General features: G+C 37.4%; 1 protein-coding gene across 4 annotated transcripts in view; it reads left to right on the forward strand.

Annotated features, from left to right (window-relative positions):
* The window catches only part of SYNRG (synergin gamma), a 99075-nt gene that overhangs the window by 51461 nt on the left and 32897 nt on the right, over nucleotides 1–14717 (forward strand). For all 4 annotated transcript variants that reach the window (XM_036754202.1, XM_036754203.1, XM_036754199.1 and 1 more), the window contains 3 exons: nucleotides 7507–7622; nucleotides 7818–7880; nucleotides 13490–14446. In XM_036754202.1, the coding sequence (XP_036610097.1) occupies nucleotides 7507–7622; nucleotides 7818–7880; nucleotides 13490–14446 (1136 nt within the window). The remainder of the gene's footprint in view (nucleotides 1–7506; nucleotides 7623–7817; nucleotides 7881–13489; nucleotides 14447–14717) is intronic.

Here is a 14717-nt window from a genome sequence, read left to right on the forward strand (position 1 = left end):
AGAACTTATCAGACACTGAAGTATAAAGTATATTTTTCCCTTGACTTAACTCTTAGAACCATTGTTTTTGTTAGCACATATATCCAACTTTATGTGTTGTACAGCATATTATTGTACAGCATCATCCATCATTTCTTTTGGATAGTGATTCATCAGTTATTCAGTATTAATTATGTATACACTATGTGAAGAGAAGTGTGAGGATTTAGAAATTAGGTAGTTATGATTTCTCTGTCTTTTGAAGAGCTTTGTGATCTCATGGGAAGGACAGGCCAATGCAAATGAAAACACATGAGAAGATATACATGGTAAACATATGGCATGTCCATAAAGTAGTGAACCTGGCTTCTCAAGTCTTGTGATAACACCAGTCTTATTAACTTTAAAGGGATATATATACACAGTGGCTGTATTGAGTAAATGTTTACGGCAAGTTAACTGTAAAAAGAATTTCCATAAAGTGAATTCTGTTTCCCCCACTGATTCCCACAATAAAACAAAAGACAAATTACCATAGAACATTACTCCTTTAGGGTTTATGTTTTTCATTTGCCTTTAATTTGGAGCAGTTAAGATGGTAGTGATACCAGGCATATATCAGCAATCTGTACCTTATGGGAATTGTTGTTTCCACTTAATTTAATTTTCCTTTACATCAGTATTTTGCAGCTTTCCCTTCCTTACATTAGTACCACATTGTAGATCTGATTTTGACTACTTCCATGCCCTCTCTTTGCCACAGAAATTTTTCCGTAACTAAAATTCTCTTGACTTGTATTCCCAAAGCTCCCAAAACTTAACTACCTTTTTTATTTCTCTGGGCTTGGTACCTCATAAATTTGGTCTGAAGTGTCCTCACTTTTCCTGGCTAATATATGATATACTGTAGTCTGAAAATTCTTTAGTTTCATTGCCTCAGCAAATATAAAATAAATTAATATCCTACTTTATCAATACTATAAATTTTTAATTCTATTCATTGAGTTAATCTAAAACAATAGTATATTCAGGGTGATGATTAGATTAGGATGATTAGATTAACCAGAATTGAACAATCCAGTAAGTCTTTATGGAAGTCTTTATGCTAATCTTATTAAGTCTTTATGGAAGACATGAAGTTTGAGTCTTATTTTTAAAATATGACTTGTGATTTGTTCAGGGGCAAGTGGAAAGGTAAACAATCAAGTCATGTGATAGAAGGCATAGTGAAGAACATTAGCTACTCTGTGGAATAGGAAATTGATTTGCAAAGGAAACACCAATGAATAGGGTGCCATTATTATAAAGGCTTCCAGAAAAAGTGAAAAAAAGCAAATACTTAAAGGAGATGATTCTTGCTTATGAAAGCAATTCAAGGAGTAAGAGGCTGCCAGTAGTCCAGTTTAGATGACTAGGATATGATGGGAAATGTTTCAGGAAAAAAAAATTAATAGAATTTAGTGTTATATTCATTGTTGAGATAAAGGCAAAAAAAGGTGACTTGAAGGTGGCTCCCAGTATGCCTTCTAGAGATCATTTGAAAGGGGTTATAGTTTATGGGGAAAGAACATCTCTGTTTTAGACATGTATGTCACTAAACGTTTATTAAGTGTCTATGATGTGGCAGGTTCTGTGCTAATCACTGAGGATACGAAGAAAAGCAAAAGATTGCTCTCAAGGAGCTTACAGTCTAATGGGGAAGACAACATACAACACACGAGCTATATACAGGATGATGAGTTGGAAATCAACAGAGGCAAAGCACTAGAATTAAAGGAGATCAAGAAAGACTTTCTATAGAGGGAAGAATTTGAGCTAGGATTTGAAGGAAACTAGGAAGCAGAGAGAAGGAGGGAGAGTATTTTAAGCACTGAGGACAGTTAGCAAAAATATCCAGTATCAGGAGATAGCATCTTGTTCTAGAAATATCAAAAAGGCCAGTGTCACTGGATCACAGGGTACATAGTCAGATGTAAAGTGTAAGAAGACTGGGGTGGGTCAGTTTGTGAAGGACTTTGAACACCTTGCAAAGGATTTTATATTTAATATTAGACGTGAGAGTTTGAGTGGGAGGTGGTAGGGAATGATACGGTCAGATCTGGTGTTGAGTGGATAGAGACTTGTGGCAAGCAGACCAACCAGCAAGCTATTGCAATATAATTCAGTCATGAGTTAATAATGGCCTACACCAGGATGGTGGCAGTGTCGGAGAGAAGAGGGCATATTTGAGACACATTATGAAGGTAAAATTAGGTCTCGACAACAGATTGGATATGGGAAGGTGGGATTAAGAGAGATTTAGGAGTTGGGGGTGACACCAAGGTTTGAGCCTTAGTGACTGGGTGGGTGGTGATACCATCAATAGTAATAGGGAAGTTAGGAAGGAAAGAACAGTTTTGGGGAAAAGACAGTGAGTTTGGCTTTGGACATGTTGAGTTTAAGATATTTATGATACATCCAGTTGGCAATGGAAGATTGAATGTCAGCAAAGACATTAGGGCTAGATAAGTAATTCTGAGGGTCATCAGCATAAAGATGATAATTTACCAAGTAAAAAAATATGAGGGGCTAGTATAGTATACCATAGTACAGTATGGAGGGGAAAAGATTCCAAGACAGAGCCCTGTTGGACACTCATGTTTAGCAGGCATTACCTGAATGAAGATCTAATAAAAGAGGACTGAGAAAGAGTGGTCAGATAATGAGAAAGTATTATCCTGAAAACTTAGAGAAGGGTATCACGAAGAGAGTGATCAACTGTGTCAAAAGCTACAGAGGTCAAAAAGAGTGAGGATTGAGAGAAGTCCATTGGATTTGACAATTAAGATATCATTGGTAACTTTGGAGAGAGCAGTTTTGTTTGAATTATGAGGTTGGAAGTCAGACCAAAGAGAGTGAAAGGAAAGGAAGTAGGGACCCCTGTTATAAATGTTCTTCTCAAGGAGTTGAGCTACCAAAGGGAAGAGAGATATGGGAAAATAGCTAACAGGGATGGATGGATCACATGAGTGTTTTTTGAAGGTAGGGGAAACATGGCCATGTTCATAGTCAGTAGAGAAGCAGCCAGTAGACAGAGATTGAAGATAGAGAGTGGAAATGATAGAGGGCATAATCTGCAGAAGACAAGATGGAACAAGATCACTTGTGGATATAAAGGAGTTGGCCTTGGCAAGGAGATTATGTGAGACAAGTATAGATGGAGATAGTAACAAATGTTACATGATTTCAGGTTGTGTTTGTCCTTCGTTCTCGAAGAGGACCATGACATCAGGGAAATGATGACATGGCTTGCAGTTGACTTTGATTTGAGAGAGAAAGGGCTATGCAAGGTCACCAGCCTCACTTTCTCCTCCAGAGTCATCTGGGTCCAGTGGCCTGATGTTCACCAGGACAACTGGAGATGGCCAAGGATGCATTGGGAGACCCTGGCCCTTTTAGGCTAAGGTCTTTTCAGGTCCTCACTTTGAAGTAACACCTGTTCAGTGAATAGGCCTTTTTAAGAAGTTAATCAAGGGATAGACCCTTTAATCAAAACTCAAAAAAAAAAAATCAAACTGGGAAGGGAGGAGCCTCAGGGTTCCTAGCCCAAAGAGAAAACAGTTACTATTTGGTATTTACATTCACTCTGTGCTAGGAGGGCGGGGACCTATTGTCCAATCTATGAGCTCCAAAGTGAATTGGGTTTAAGGCTTGGTTTTTGAGAGAGAAATCTAGCCAGTAAACACAAAGTTAAAGAGGCAGCCTTTGGCCATCAAAATGGAGCATAGAGAGGAGGCACAGGCAGAGGCAGATGTGATGTGAGATGGGGAGGAGTGAAGAAGAGGGAACTTTTAGTGAATGGCTTCAAATATTTTAGTAAGATATGAGGCAGAATACTCATTTGAGGAGGGGAGGGATAGGGAAGTGATAGAAAGGTTTGAAGAGGAATGAAAAGGTTTGGAGGTGTTTTGGTGAGTGAGATAGTGAGTTAATTAGGGAGGTAAAAAAGGATTGCCTCACAGAAGTGAGGGCCTAGTAGGGATTACATGAAATACATTTGCAGTTGGCTCAGTCAGCATGGTTTTGTGATTTTTCTCCAGCTTCAGAAGCACATGAATTAGTAAGAAAGGCAATGATGGCTGGAGTTTAGAAGGGTACAATCAGTGATGTGATAAGGGGACAAGGGACTCAAGAGGATAGTATAGAACTGAACTGCTTCTCCAGTGGGTCAAGATGAGGAAGGAAGGAGAGTGTGGCTACTGCAGAGGTGATGGCCTGGGAAAAAACTGAGGGGTTGGGGGATTGGAGGTCATGATGTAGACAAGGGGCAGGGCGGAGCCAGGATGGCAGCTGGAGAGCAGGGACTGGCATGAGCTCCCTGCCAAGTCCCCCCAGGGGTCTATAGAAAGTGGCTCTGAACCAGTTCTGGAACTGCGGAGCCCACAGGGTGGCAGGGGGAAGCGGGGCTCCAGCCCGGGACAGCCTGGATGGTTGCCGGGTGAGGTCTTTCACGCACAGAGCAGGGAGCGGAGCAGCAGGTACCAGAATTTTGATTGGGTAGTAGATATACAGTGAGTGAATCTCAAAGGAGAGGTTACTGAGTGATGGTGATACAAGGAGAACCTGGAAATGGCAGTGGGGAGCAAGGAATGTTCCAACACCCCTACATCAACCAGTGAGTCCAGGGGAATGAGTGCAACCATTACTGGAAAGGGGGCGGGGGCAAGTGGTGGCTATATCATTAGATTGGATAGGAATTCAGGTAGAGAGGGGTGAATAAGTGACTAAGGATTTTCTAGGCTTAGGGAACAGCTTGAGCAAAGGCATGGAATCAGAAAAGCATAGAGCATGTATGGAGAATAGTGAGTAATATAAAGCTAGAAAGATAGATTGATACCAGTTTTTAAAGGTCTTTAATGCCAGGCTAAAGTCTTGACTTTGCCTAAAACGCAATAGGAAGCCGTTAAGTTTTGAACAAAATAACATGACAAGATATGCGTAAGGAAGATGTCTGGTAGTGAATGAAGGATGAAATGAAAGTGAAGAGAGAATAATGACTGGAAGACCTATTAGGCTATTGTAGTAGCCAGGATGAGTGGAAATGAGAGCTTTTACTAGACTGATAATGGTGAAATAGAGAGGAGGGGATGGAAGTAAAAGATATTTCATAGGTAAAATGACTATCATTTGGTAACTGGAAATGAGAGGCAAGGAAAAAAGAAGAGTCATACAACACTAAGATTGCAGATATGTCAGGCTGAATGAAATTGTGGTACCACTCATGAACAGTCATGTCAAAAAGAGGAACAGAGTTGGGGGAAAAGATTATGAGCTCAGCCTGGATTCTGGACATGTTAAGTTTGAGGTGCTACACAGGAGTTGGAGGTGTGGGTCTTAGTCTGGCAAGAGAAGTGGAAGCTAGAGATAGAAATTTGGGAATTACTTTGTTTTTTAATGGATGTTGAAGCTGTGGGAATGAATGAGGATGCCAAGGGAAGAAAGTATATAGCAAGGGGAAATGAAGAAGACCACAGGGAAAGGATAGAACTTTGAAAACTTTCACGGAGTAAGAGAAAAGGGTAAGTTAGAGAGAGGGGCTGAAGAAGTAGGACTATGGAATCTATGAAATCAAGGGAGGAAAAAAGTATCTAATAGAACATCCACTTTTCCAGAGATATGAAAAAGGAAGATGGAATTGTGCTGTAACCACAGTGCAGTGTAATTAGTTTTTGTTCTTGCTTCAGTAAATACAGCAGGGAGAAGTCAAGTTTTGGAGGTTTTTTCTAGATCTCTTCTCTTAAGAAGCCTTTAGTTTATGTGGAAAGAATTATGGTTCTTGAAATTTTAAATACTGTGCTTATACACTTGGCTACTTTTCATTGGTTCTGGAGAACAAAAGTTAACTGTTTTCCTATTTAGATCTGAGAATGAATCTGTTTATATGTAAATGGTATAAACACTTTCATGGTGATTACCAGTTGTTTTTTTAATAATGAGTTCAGAAGAAGAGACTAGAATGAATTGTTCAGTCGCAATATGCATAAAATTACAGACTGAGTCATAGCTTTTCTTGAATGAGATTTCATTTCATTGGTTTTAATCAGCAACACTTCATTACCCTGAAGATGCTCTATTTTTTCCAACTACCTTATTCTGTGGTGAACATAATTTTAAAATTAATATTATGTCAGATTTAGCAGAAAGATTTTACCAACTTGAAGTCACGGAGCTTTAACAAACTATCCTTGGTTAGAGGGTCACAAAAGACAAAATGTATCATGCCTCTGCATGTTTTTCCTACTGCATTAATTCTTTCTATTCACTTGTAAAAACATCTAACATAACATTTTGTATAATGAGCTCTAGTCTAATTACTTATAGAACTTTTCTTTAAAATCCATCTGTGGTATATAGATGATTACCCATTTCATTTGCAAAGTAGACATTTGTTGGCTATCTAACAGCAGCATGAAATTAAATTATATTTCATCTATAGTTTGATGCAACCACTCTTAGTCCTGAAGCACTGTGGGCTACGTGTGTAAGAGCTGGGTTTGTATCTTGCTTGTAGGCCACTGATAAGATTTAAATGACTACCGAAAGACTCCTGCTCTGGGGCATAGGACTCAATGGAAATTCATTTATATAGTTTGTGTGTGGTATTGAATTGTGTGTGGAGTTAGAATATAGTCATTCATATGTAAAGGTTGTGCTTCCTGGGAGCTTGCCGCAGTCTGATAAGGGGGAGGGGGTGGGAGGGGGGAAGCAGTTGTCGTGTATTTGAGCCTTCCAAAAATTACCAGCACAGATATTGCTTCTTATATCACTTTCCCTATGCAGTAAGAAATATGTTCTCAGTGAAAGTCTTTTAATCTAATTGTAAAATGATTGTTGTTTTGCTACAAAGATAACTCCTAGACTCCATCGATGTGTTTCTTGTAAAAATGCAAATTACATTAATGCCACTATTTCATATCAGATGGGTTAACTTCTGCCAGTGGCAATCAAAAGCAGAGAATTTCAAGCTGGGATTGAACAACATTTCATAACTTGTGATTCTTATCATTCCTATTCTGCCTCTCTACCCTGAACCCCTTTTAAAGCATATGACTTAAGGTTAACATAATACATTTTAAAAATCTAGTTTCTCAGGTTGTTTGTGCATGTTTGGAGCAGTTCACTTCTGTGATTTTATATCAAAGGGCTTTATAGCCATAATCACACCCCTACTTCTGCTCACCTCACCTCCGTCCCACCCCACCCCCATCTATTATTTTGGCTTAAAGAGGTGGTTAGAATTAGTATGTGACTGACCACTCTCATATTCATGAAAAGGTTGCTGCATTTGTCTTGATTTCTTAAGCTAAAATAGTCTAGTAAAAGGATTATCATAATTGTGTTGCAAAATATTTCCATGACCTTTGGCATTCAAATGATTTTATAGGAAATATACAATTTCTGTTTTGGAAATCAAACACTTTTATGATTTGTGGTAATGCTGATTAATTTAATGTGTTAAACATTTAAGGGATTTTCTTCCCTTTCTAGTGCCCCTTCTTTGATACCACTTCCAGGAACAAAAGCACCACCTTCAACAGATAAATATTCCGTATTTAAAGGAATTGCTATTGATAAGACATCTGAAAATGCAGCTGCATTTGGAGGTAAAAACAAAATTTGTTGACTCATAAAATATAAAACATTTAATTTTCATGTTTCTATGATTTTGGTGGTGATTTTATGCTGTCTGTGCAAAATAGTTAACAGTTTTCAGATAAATGTTCTAAAATATATTTAGCTGTGGTGTGTTTTCACAGTAATCTTAATGAAGCTTTTCCCTTTTTTTATATGCATTGTAGAACATGGAGACAAATACAGTGCTTTCAGAGAATTGGAACAGCCAGCAGAAAATAAGTCCCTAGGTAAGTTTTTGGCAATATACTATAAATATATTAATTTATTTTAAAAATTTTAGTAAAAACTTGGCATGCCTTTTTCTGTCCATGGATATGGCAGTGAGGTTTATTTTGGAAAAAAATATAATAAATCAAGAAGAACAACATTGGAATAGAGTTTTCTAGCTAGGGATTTAGATTTTCTCCTAGACACTATTGCAGAGTTAAGTGGGGCCATCAAGACTTGAGCTGTAGAGCTCTAGCTACTTTGTGCTAGAGCAGCAAATTGTGCCTCCTCTCCCCACCCTCACACCCCCCCACACACCTCCCTCTCTCTCTCTCCCCCTCCCTCCTTCCTTCTCTCCTTCCCCCCTTCTCTCCCCCTCCTTCCCTCCCTCCCTCTCTCTGTCCCTCTCTCCATTCTCTTCATTTGGTTAGTCGTGTTCCTTTTAATAGGAATATATCAGATCTAGAAACACAAAAGCCTAGCTTCAACAGAGCTAGAGATGTCATCTTAGGATTCCTGCCTTTGGTGTCACTGGTATTCCAATGTATAGGTTGACTAGGCTCTTTTTTACTAATTGACAGGATATAATCCTGCTTTCTTGGATATAATCCTGCTTTCTTTCTCCTCATGGTGGTGTGCTGTAAATCTTTATAAGCTAGCCAGCTTTATTAGGAAGGTAATGACAAATTTATTTTAAAGCAGTAGAAAGTTGATAGTGTTTTTGGGAACTGTGTCAGAAATTATCTTTTGCAATATCCTTGACAGAATGTGACAGGAAAAGATAGACTCTTGAGGCACAGAGATTGTTCACTGGAAACATGTAGACCAACAGGATACTCATGGAATAATATGCTTAATATATCATGCTACAATAATTTTTGATACGAATTTCCATTTACTGTCACTATTTTGTAAATAGTTGTCAACTTGTAAACTACCCATTGCTGATTGCTTTTTAACCCTTTCACCAGCTTACCTCACTAATGGAAAAGTTTACAGTTCATCAGTAAGTTTAGTTTGCTGTGGTGGTTTCCTTTTAAAAAATAAAACAAAAAGTTGTCAATTTCACAGATTATTTTAAAGTAGCACATCAAATTTTAAATGTGAATTGATTTTTATTTCATTCATTCATATGAAGTAACATATGTATGCTTTTTGATATAACTGGATAGAATTACCTAAAATCTTGAGTTATTTTAAGAATATTTAACATTTCTGTCCATTTGTGAAGTTGACTTCATTCTTGTTAGTACTATATCTTAAAAAAATATACCCAAGGAAATCTGAGTGCAATTTCATACAGTGTACAAAAATTAAGATAGTAAATGAAAATGGCTTTGTTCAAACATTATGCTGGTGAACTGGTTATGTATTCTGGATTAAGAGAGCAGTTCTACTTCCTCTATTTCCCATACTTCCCTGAATTATAATTTTTAAAAGAAATTTGTATTTGTAGCTTTTGTTTTTTTTAGATCACCATAATTTCTCTCAGTCTCACCATCTCTCTTCACTGAGAGCCATCTCATACACGAAATTATGTTTTTTAGAGAAAAAGGAGCAAAACTGGTTAATAATTAGAAAAAGTCAGAAAATATATGCAGTGTTCCAACACCCATGGACCTCCTACCTCTACAAAGTAGGATTGGGGAAGCTTGTTCTATCTCTTCTTGGCCGTGCTTGTTCTTTGTGATTTTGCATCCTTCATTTTTGATTGTCTTGTGGTTTTTCCCATTTACATCTCTGTAGTTATTGCATGTTGTTTTCTTGGATCTGCTTACTTAACTTTGCATCAGATTATGTAAATCCATGGTTTTCTGTATTCATCATATTTTTTTAAGTTTTATTGATGTGATTTGTTTTTCACATTGTAAAGCATTTACAGGTTACCTTCATTCTTTGAAAGGTCTCATAACAAAGTAAAATAATTAAGCGAAACTCACAATACAGTGACCTCCTCTGAAAGTGCATGCAACATTTCCACAACTGTAACACCCTCCCACTTCTCTTCTTTAATTGTCTTTTTAAATTAACAGAAGATTGTTGTCTCTTACTCCCATTTCTAACCCCATCCAAAAAAAGAAAAAAAAAACTAATTCCTCATAACAGATATGCATAGGCAAACAAAACAGATTCCCTCATTGGCTGTATACAAAAATATATGTCTCATTCTGCACCCTAAATCTGTTACCTCTGTCAGGCCACAGATAGTTAATGTTTCGTCATCAGTCCTTTAGAATGACGGATGGTAAGTATGTTAATCATAGTACTTACAGCTTTCATAGTTGTATTCACAGTGTCATTATTGTAGAAATTGTTCTCTGGGTTATGCTCTTTTTGTTCTTTATCATTTATAAAAGTTTTCAAGGTTGTTAATTTTTATAATGAAATTATAGTATAAATTGTTCTTATTCTGCTTAATTCCCTATGAGTGTATATAAAGCTCGTCATGTCTTTTGCAGCCTCATTTTTTACAGCACAGTAGTACTCCCATCACATTCATAAGCCACAACTTACTCAGCTGTTCCTCAATTGATGGCTAGATATCCCAGTAGTTTCCAGTTTTTTTGCTACCAGAAGAAGAGCAACTATAAATATTTTTGTACCTAAAGAACCTTTTCCTATTTCTTTGATCACTTTTGGATATAGGCTTAGCAGTGGTTTATCTAGATCAAAGGTTTAGTAACCTTTTTGTACAATCCCCAACTGCTTTCCAGAATGGTGTAGCAATTCACAGGACCACCAGCAGTGCATCAGTGTGCCTTATTTTCTATATTCCCTCCAGAAATTGTCATTTTCCTTTTTTGTCATCTTTGCCAGTCTGAGTATGAGGTGGAATCTCAGAATAGCTTTAAATTTTCTTTAGTAGTGTTTTGGAACATTTTTTATATGACTATAGATAGCCTAGTTTTCTTCTCTTAAGAACTGCATATTAGTATCTTTTGAACATTTATTAATTGGGGAATGACACTTAGTCTTACAAATTTGAATCAGTTCCATACATATCTTGGCACTGAGGCCTTTAGTAGAGAAACTTGTTGCAAAGATTTTTCCCAAGTGATTCTCTTTTAATATTAGCTCTATTGGATGTGTTTGTGCAAAAACTTTTTTAAATGTATATAATCAAAATTGACATTAAATTAATAAATATTTAAAAATCTATTATTATTGAATTGTAATTTCAAGTACTAAAGACCATCCTTTGTGACTTAAGAGTTGAAGTTCCATCGATATATGCTTTGTTTTGCAGGGTCTTTTTAAAAGACATGTTTATATGATGGTGAAACAATAAGGCAGTAATAACAGTGTAGATGATAATTGTCAAAATGCCTATGTAATTCTGTATCGGAAAGTATATGAGACTCTCCACATAGGAGGTAGAAGAAGTAAACCATTTATTCAGACACCAGAGAACCATATCCCATAACCAAATGCTCAGCTCCCACAGCCAGTCAGTCCACTTCATCATAACAGCAAGGAACCCAAAACATTCAATACAGAATATCACAACATGGAGCCTGGCTATCCCAAAACCTCTCTGACCCCCTGCTGGGGTCTTCCCAAAACAAATTCACAGTACAGCTAAGTCAGCCTGTTCAGTTCTAACAATCATGAGGGTAGCCATTAGCAGCCATAACATCTTTCTCTCTCCCTCTCAGCATTTTCTGTGACATAACTTCCTTTTCCTGTCAGGAAGCTCCTCCCACCGTGTAACTTAGACTTCCTGTGATGTAAGCAGGTCACATGGCCTATTAATAGGTGGGAAAGATCTTCAAATCTAATTGCTACTACAGATGGTTCATATACTGCTGTTTTCCTTTGACGGGAAAAGTAGTTTTCCTTAACAATTGATGGGAGCATTAAAGAGAACAGTTTGAAATTATCCAGACATGAATTTTAGACAAGTAAGCATTTATTAAACACTTAGCTGTGGGCCAGGCACTGTGCTATAGTACCAAAACAGAAGTAATCAATCCCTGCCCTCAAGAAACTTACATCTATATGTACATAAATATGTAGGTATATACAAAATAGACAAGGTAATTTTAAGGAGAGGGCACTGGGAACTGAGGAGAGAGTAGAATTATGGAAAGTTTTCTGTAGGAAGTACTTGAGCCAAGACTTGAAGGAAACTAGGGATTCTAAGAGGCAATTGTGAGGAAGAAGTGCATCCTAGCCAATACAGAAGGCTCAGAGCCTGGAATTGGAGTGCCATTTGTGAGCAGCAGTAATGAGTCCAGTTGGACTAGATTGTATAGTGAATAAAGGGAAGTAATGTGTCATAAAATTAGAAAAGTGGCTTAGCCACATTTTATAGTAATATTTGGTGTAATTTTAGTTTGCCTATTTTTGTCATATTTCTAGTTTATCGGTGGGGAGGAGATAGAGTATCTGTGAAATACTATGTACCAAGTTCTATGCTTGCCTAATCTTCGTTTTATGAAAGACTTTTAGAAACTTGGAAAATTAAGACTAAACACATCTTAAATACTGTGGATATAAGTGATGATATTGCTACCGTAGGAACTCTGTCAATCTTAGGCCCAGATATTGGATTACATTTTTAAATAAACCTGGTTTAATTCTTTAAAGAAATGTTCCTGTGTAGTATTTTCATTTGCCAACAAAATTTTATTTAGCAGCCTTTTCCTTAGGCTATTTTGACACAAAACCAAAATTTTAACCATGTCTTTTCTGAGATTAAAATATAAAGTGATTGCAAGAAATCCACTGTATTTCAGTGAGAATAATGTCTAACTGGACCTAATAAGGAAGTATGTCCTATCTCAAGGGAAGCTAGAAACATAAGGAGCAAGACCTATATTTTCTGATTAAGTACCCCTTTTTTAGAGTTTTGAACCTTTTTATTGGTAAGTTTGGGGCAAAGATGAATAAATCAACCAACATTTAAGTGCCTGTGATGCCCTAGGCTAGATACTTGGGAATTCTGTGGCATTAGATGGCATTTTGGGGAAGAGTGAATCTGGTACACTTATTTTTCCCTTTGTGGTGAAGTTTTCTTTTAAATTATTGCCCATGTAATTCAAGAATATCAGTTTATATCTAGTCTGGATTTAAAATGCACAATTAAGCAAAATGTTATATTCCTTGAGTATTAATAGAGAATGTCTCATTACTTCACCAATACCATTAGTTAGTATGGGCTTCCCTTATTGCTTAGTATTTAAAGGATTCTGGGTATACCAGCACTCTAATGTGTAGCTCTCCAGTAATGCTTCACTGCATGCTTAATTGGCCATCTACAGGGATAGAAAGTAGAGAATCCCTGACCCTGACAATGGAATGGCTGTAATTGCCAATATTGGACATAAAACCATTTGAGGAAATAACTAATTAAAAGGCATTTGAGGAATGAAATGGACCATAAAGCATCAGCAGGGTTTTTATTTATTTCCCTATCCATGGATTTCAGATTTTAATATGGAAATAATCTGTGGTTTCCAAATTGGGGGTATAGAGTGGGGTGAATACAAAAAGATCAAATGGTAGTTAAATGTGTGTTTTCAATGCCACAGTGGAAAAGAAGTTAATAAATGTACTTGACACTTTGCAGGAAATTGGACTTACTGTAAGTTTAAGTTGAACATCGTTGTTCCCTTTTTCATTCCAGGAGATAGCCTTGCAGAATTCAGATCTACAGGAACAGATGATGGCTTCACAGATTTTAAAACTGCCGACAGCATATCACCACTAGAACCGTCAACAAAAGACAAAATGTTTCCAATACCCTTCCCCTCTTTAACTGTACAACAGAAACAACAAACACAAGCTAAAAATCATCTGAACTTGGCAGACCTAGATATGTTTTCCTCTGTTGGTGCCCCTGGTGAGAAACCACTTTCTTTTCCAGATACATTTAGTTCATCAAAATCATTGTCCATGCGGCCACTCCCAACAACTGCTGCTGCAACCACTACAACATCGGCACCAACTAAAAGTTCTAGCTTAGCTGATGACTTTGGAGAATTCAGCCTTTTTGGGGGATATTCTAGTTCAGCATCTGTTGGGGGACAGGATGACTTTGCAGATTTTATGGCTTTCAATAATAGCTCCAGCTTGTCTGAGCAAAAAGCAGATGACAAATACGATATTCTTAAAGAAGAAGCTAGCACTGTTCCTCTGACTGGCAGCATAGGCAGCACAGTGAGAAATGGGCAAAACTCTTCAACTGCTGCTCGAACCAAATATGATGTCTTCAAACAGCTTTCTCTGGAGGGCTCTGCAATAGGTGTTGAGGAGTTGAAAGATAGTACTCCTCCGGGGAAAAGTGATGACGACTTTGCTGACTTCCATTCAAACAAATTTTCATCTCTATGTGGTAATTCAGACAAATCTCTGGTGGAAAAAGTGGTAGCTTTCAGGCATGCCAAAGAAGACTCTGCTTCAGTGAAGTCTTTGGACCTGCCTTCCATTGGTGGTAGCAGTGTTGGCAAGGAGGACTCTGAAGATGCGCTGTCTGTCCAGTTTGACATGAAACTGGCTGATGTAGGAGGAGATCTTAAGCATGTCATGTCTGATAGCTCTTTGGATTTGCCCACAGTTAGTGGCCAGCATCCGCCTGCAGCAGGTGAGGAATTGGTGCGATTGCTCTGGTGATAGTCATAGATTTCAAAGATAATTCTGTGTTGCTGATTTACAGTATTAATGCTCTGACCCTTTACCATTGTGAAAGGTTCCTTCATAGCAAACCCCTTAGTTGCCAATATCCCTCTAAAACAATGTAATTGTTGACTTTTTTGACCACTTGCCAAGATTGGATAGTTAAAATACTTTTGTTTTTGAGATCTTACACTAACTTGGTGTCACTAAGGCTCATTAAGATTTAACAGTTAGAGAAA

This window comes from Trichosurus vulpecula, chromosome 4 (genome assembly GCF_011100635.1).
Source record: "Trichosurus vulpecula isolate mTriVul1 chromosome 4, mTriVul1.pri, whole genome shotgun sequence".
In the NCBI taxonomy this organism is placed as follows: Eukaryota; Metazoa; Chordata; class Mammalia; order Diprotodontia; family Phalangeridae; genus Trichosurus; species Trichosurus vulpecula.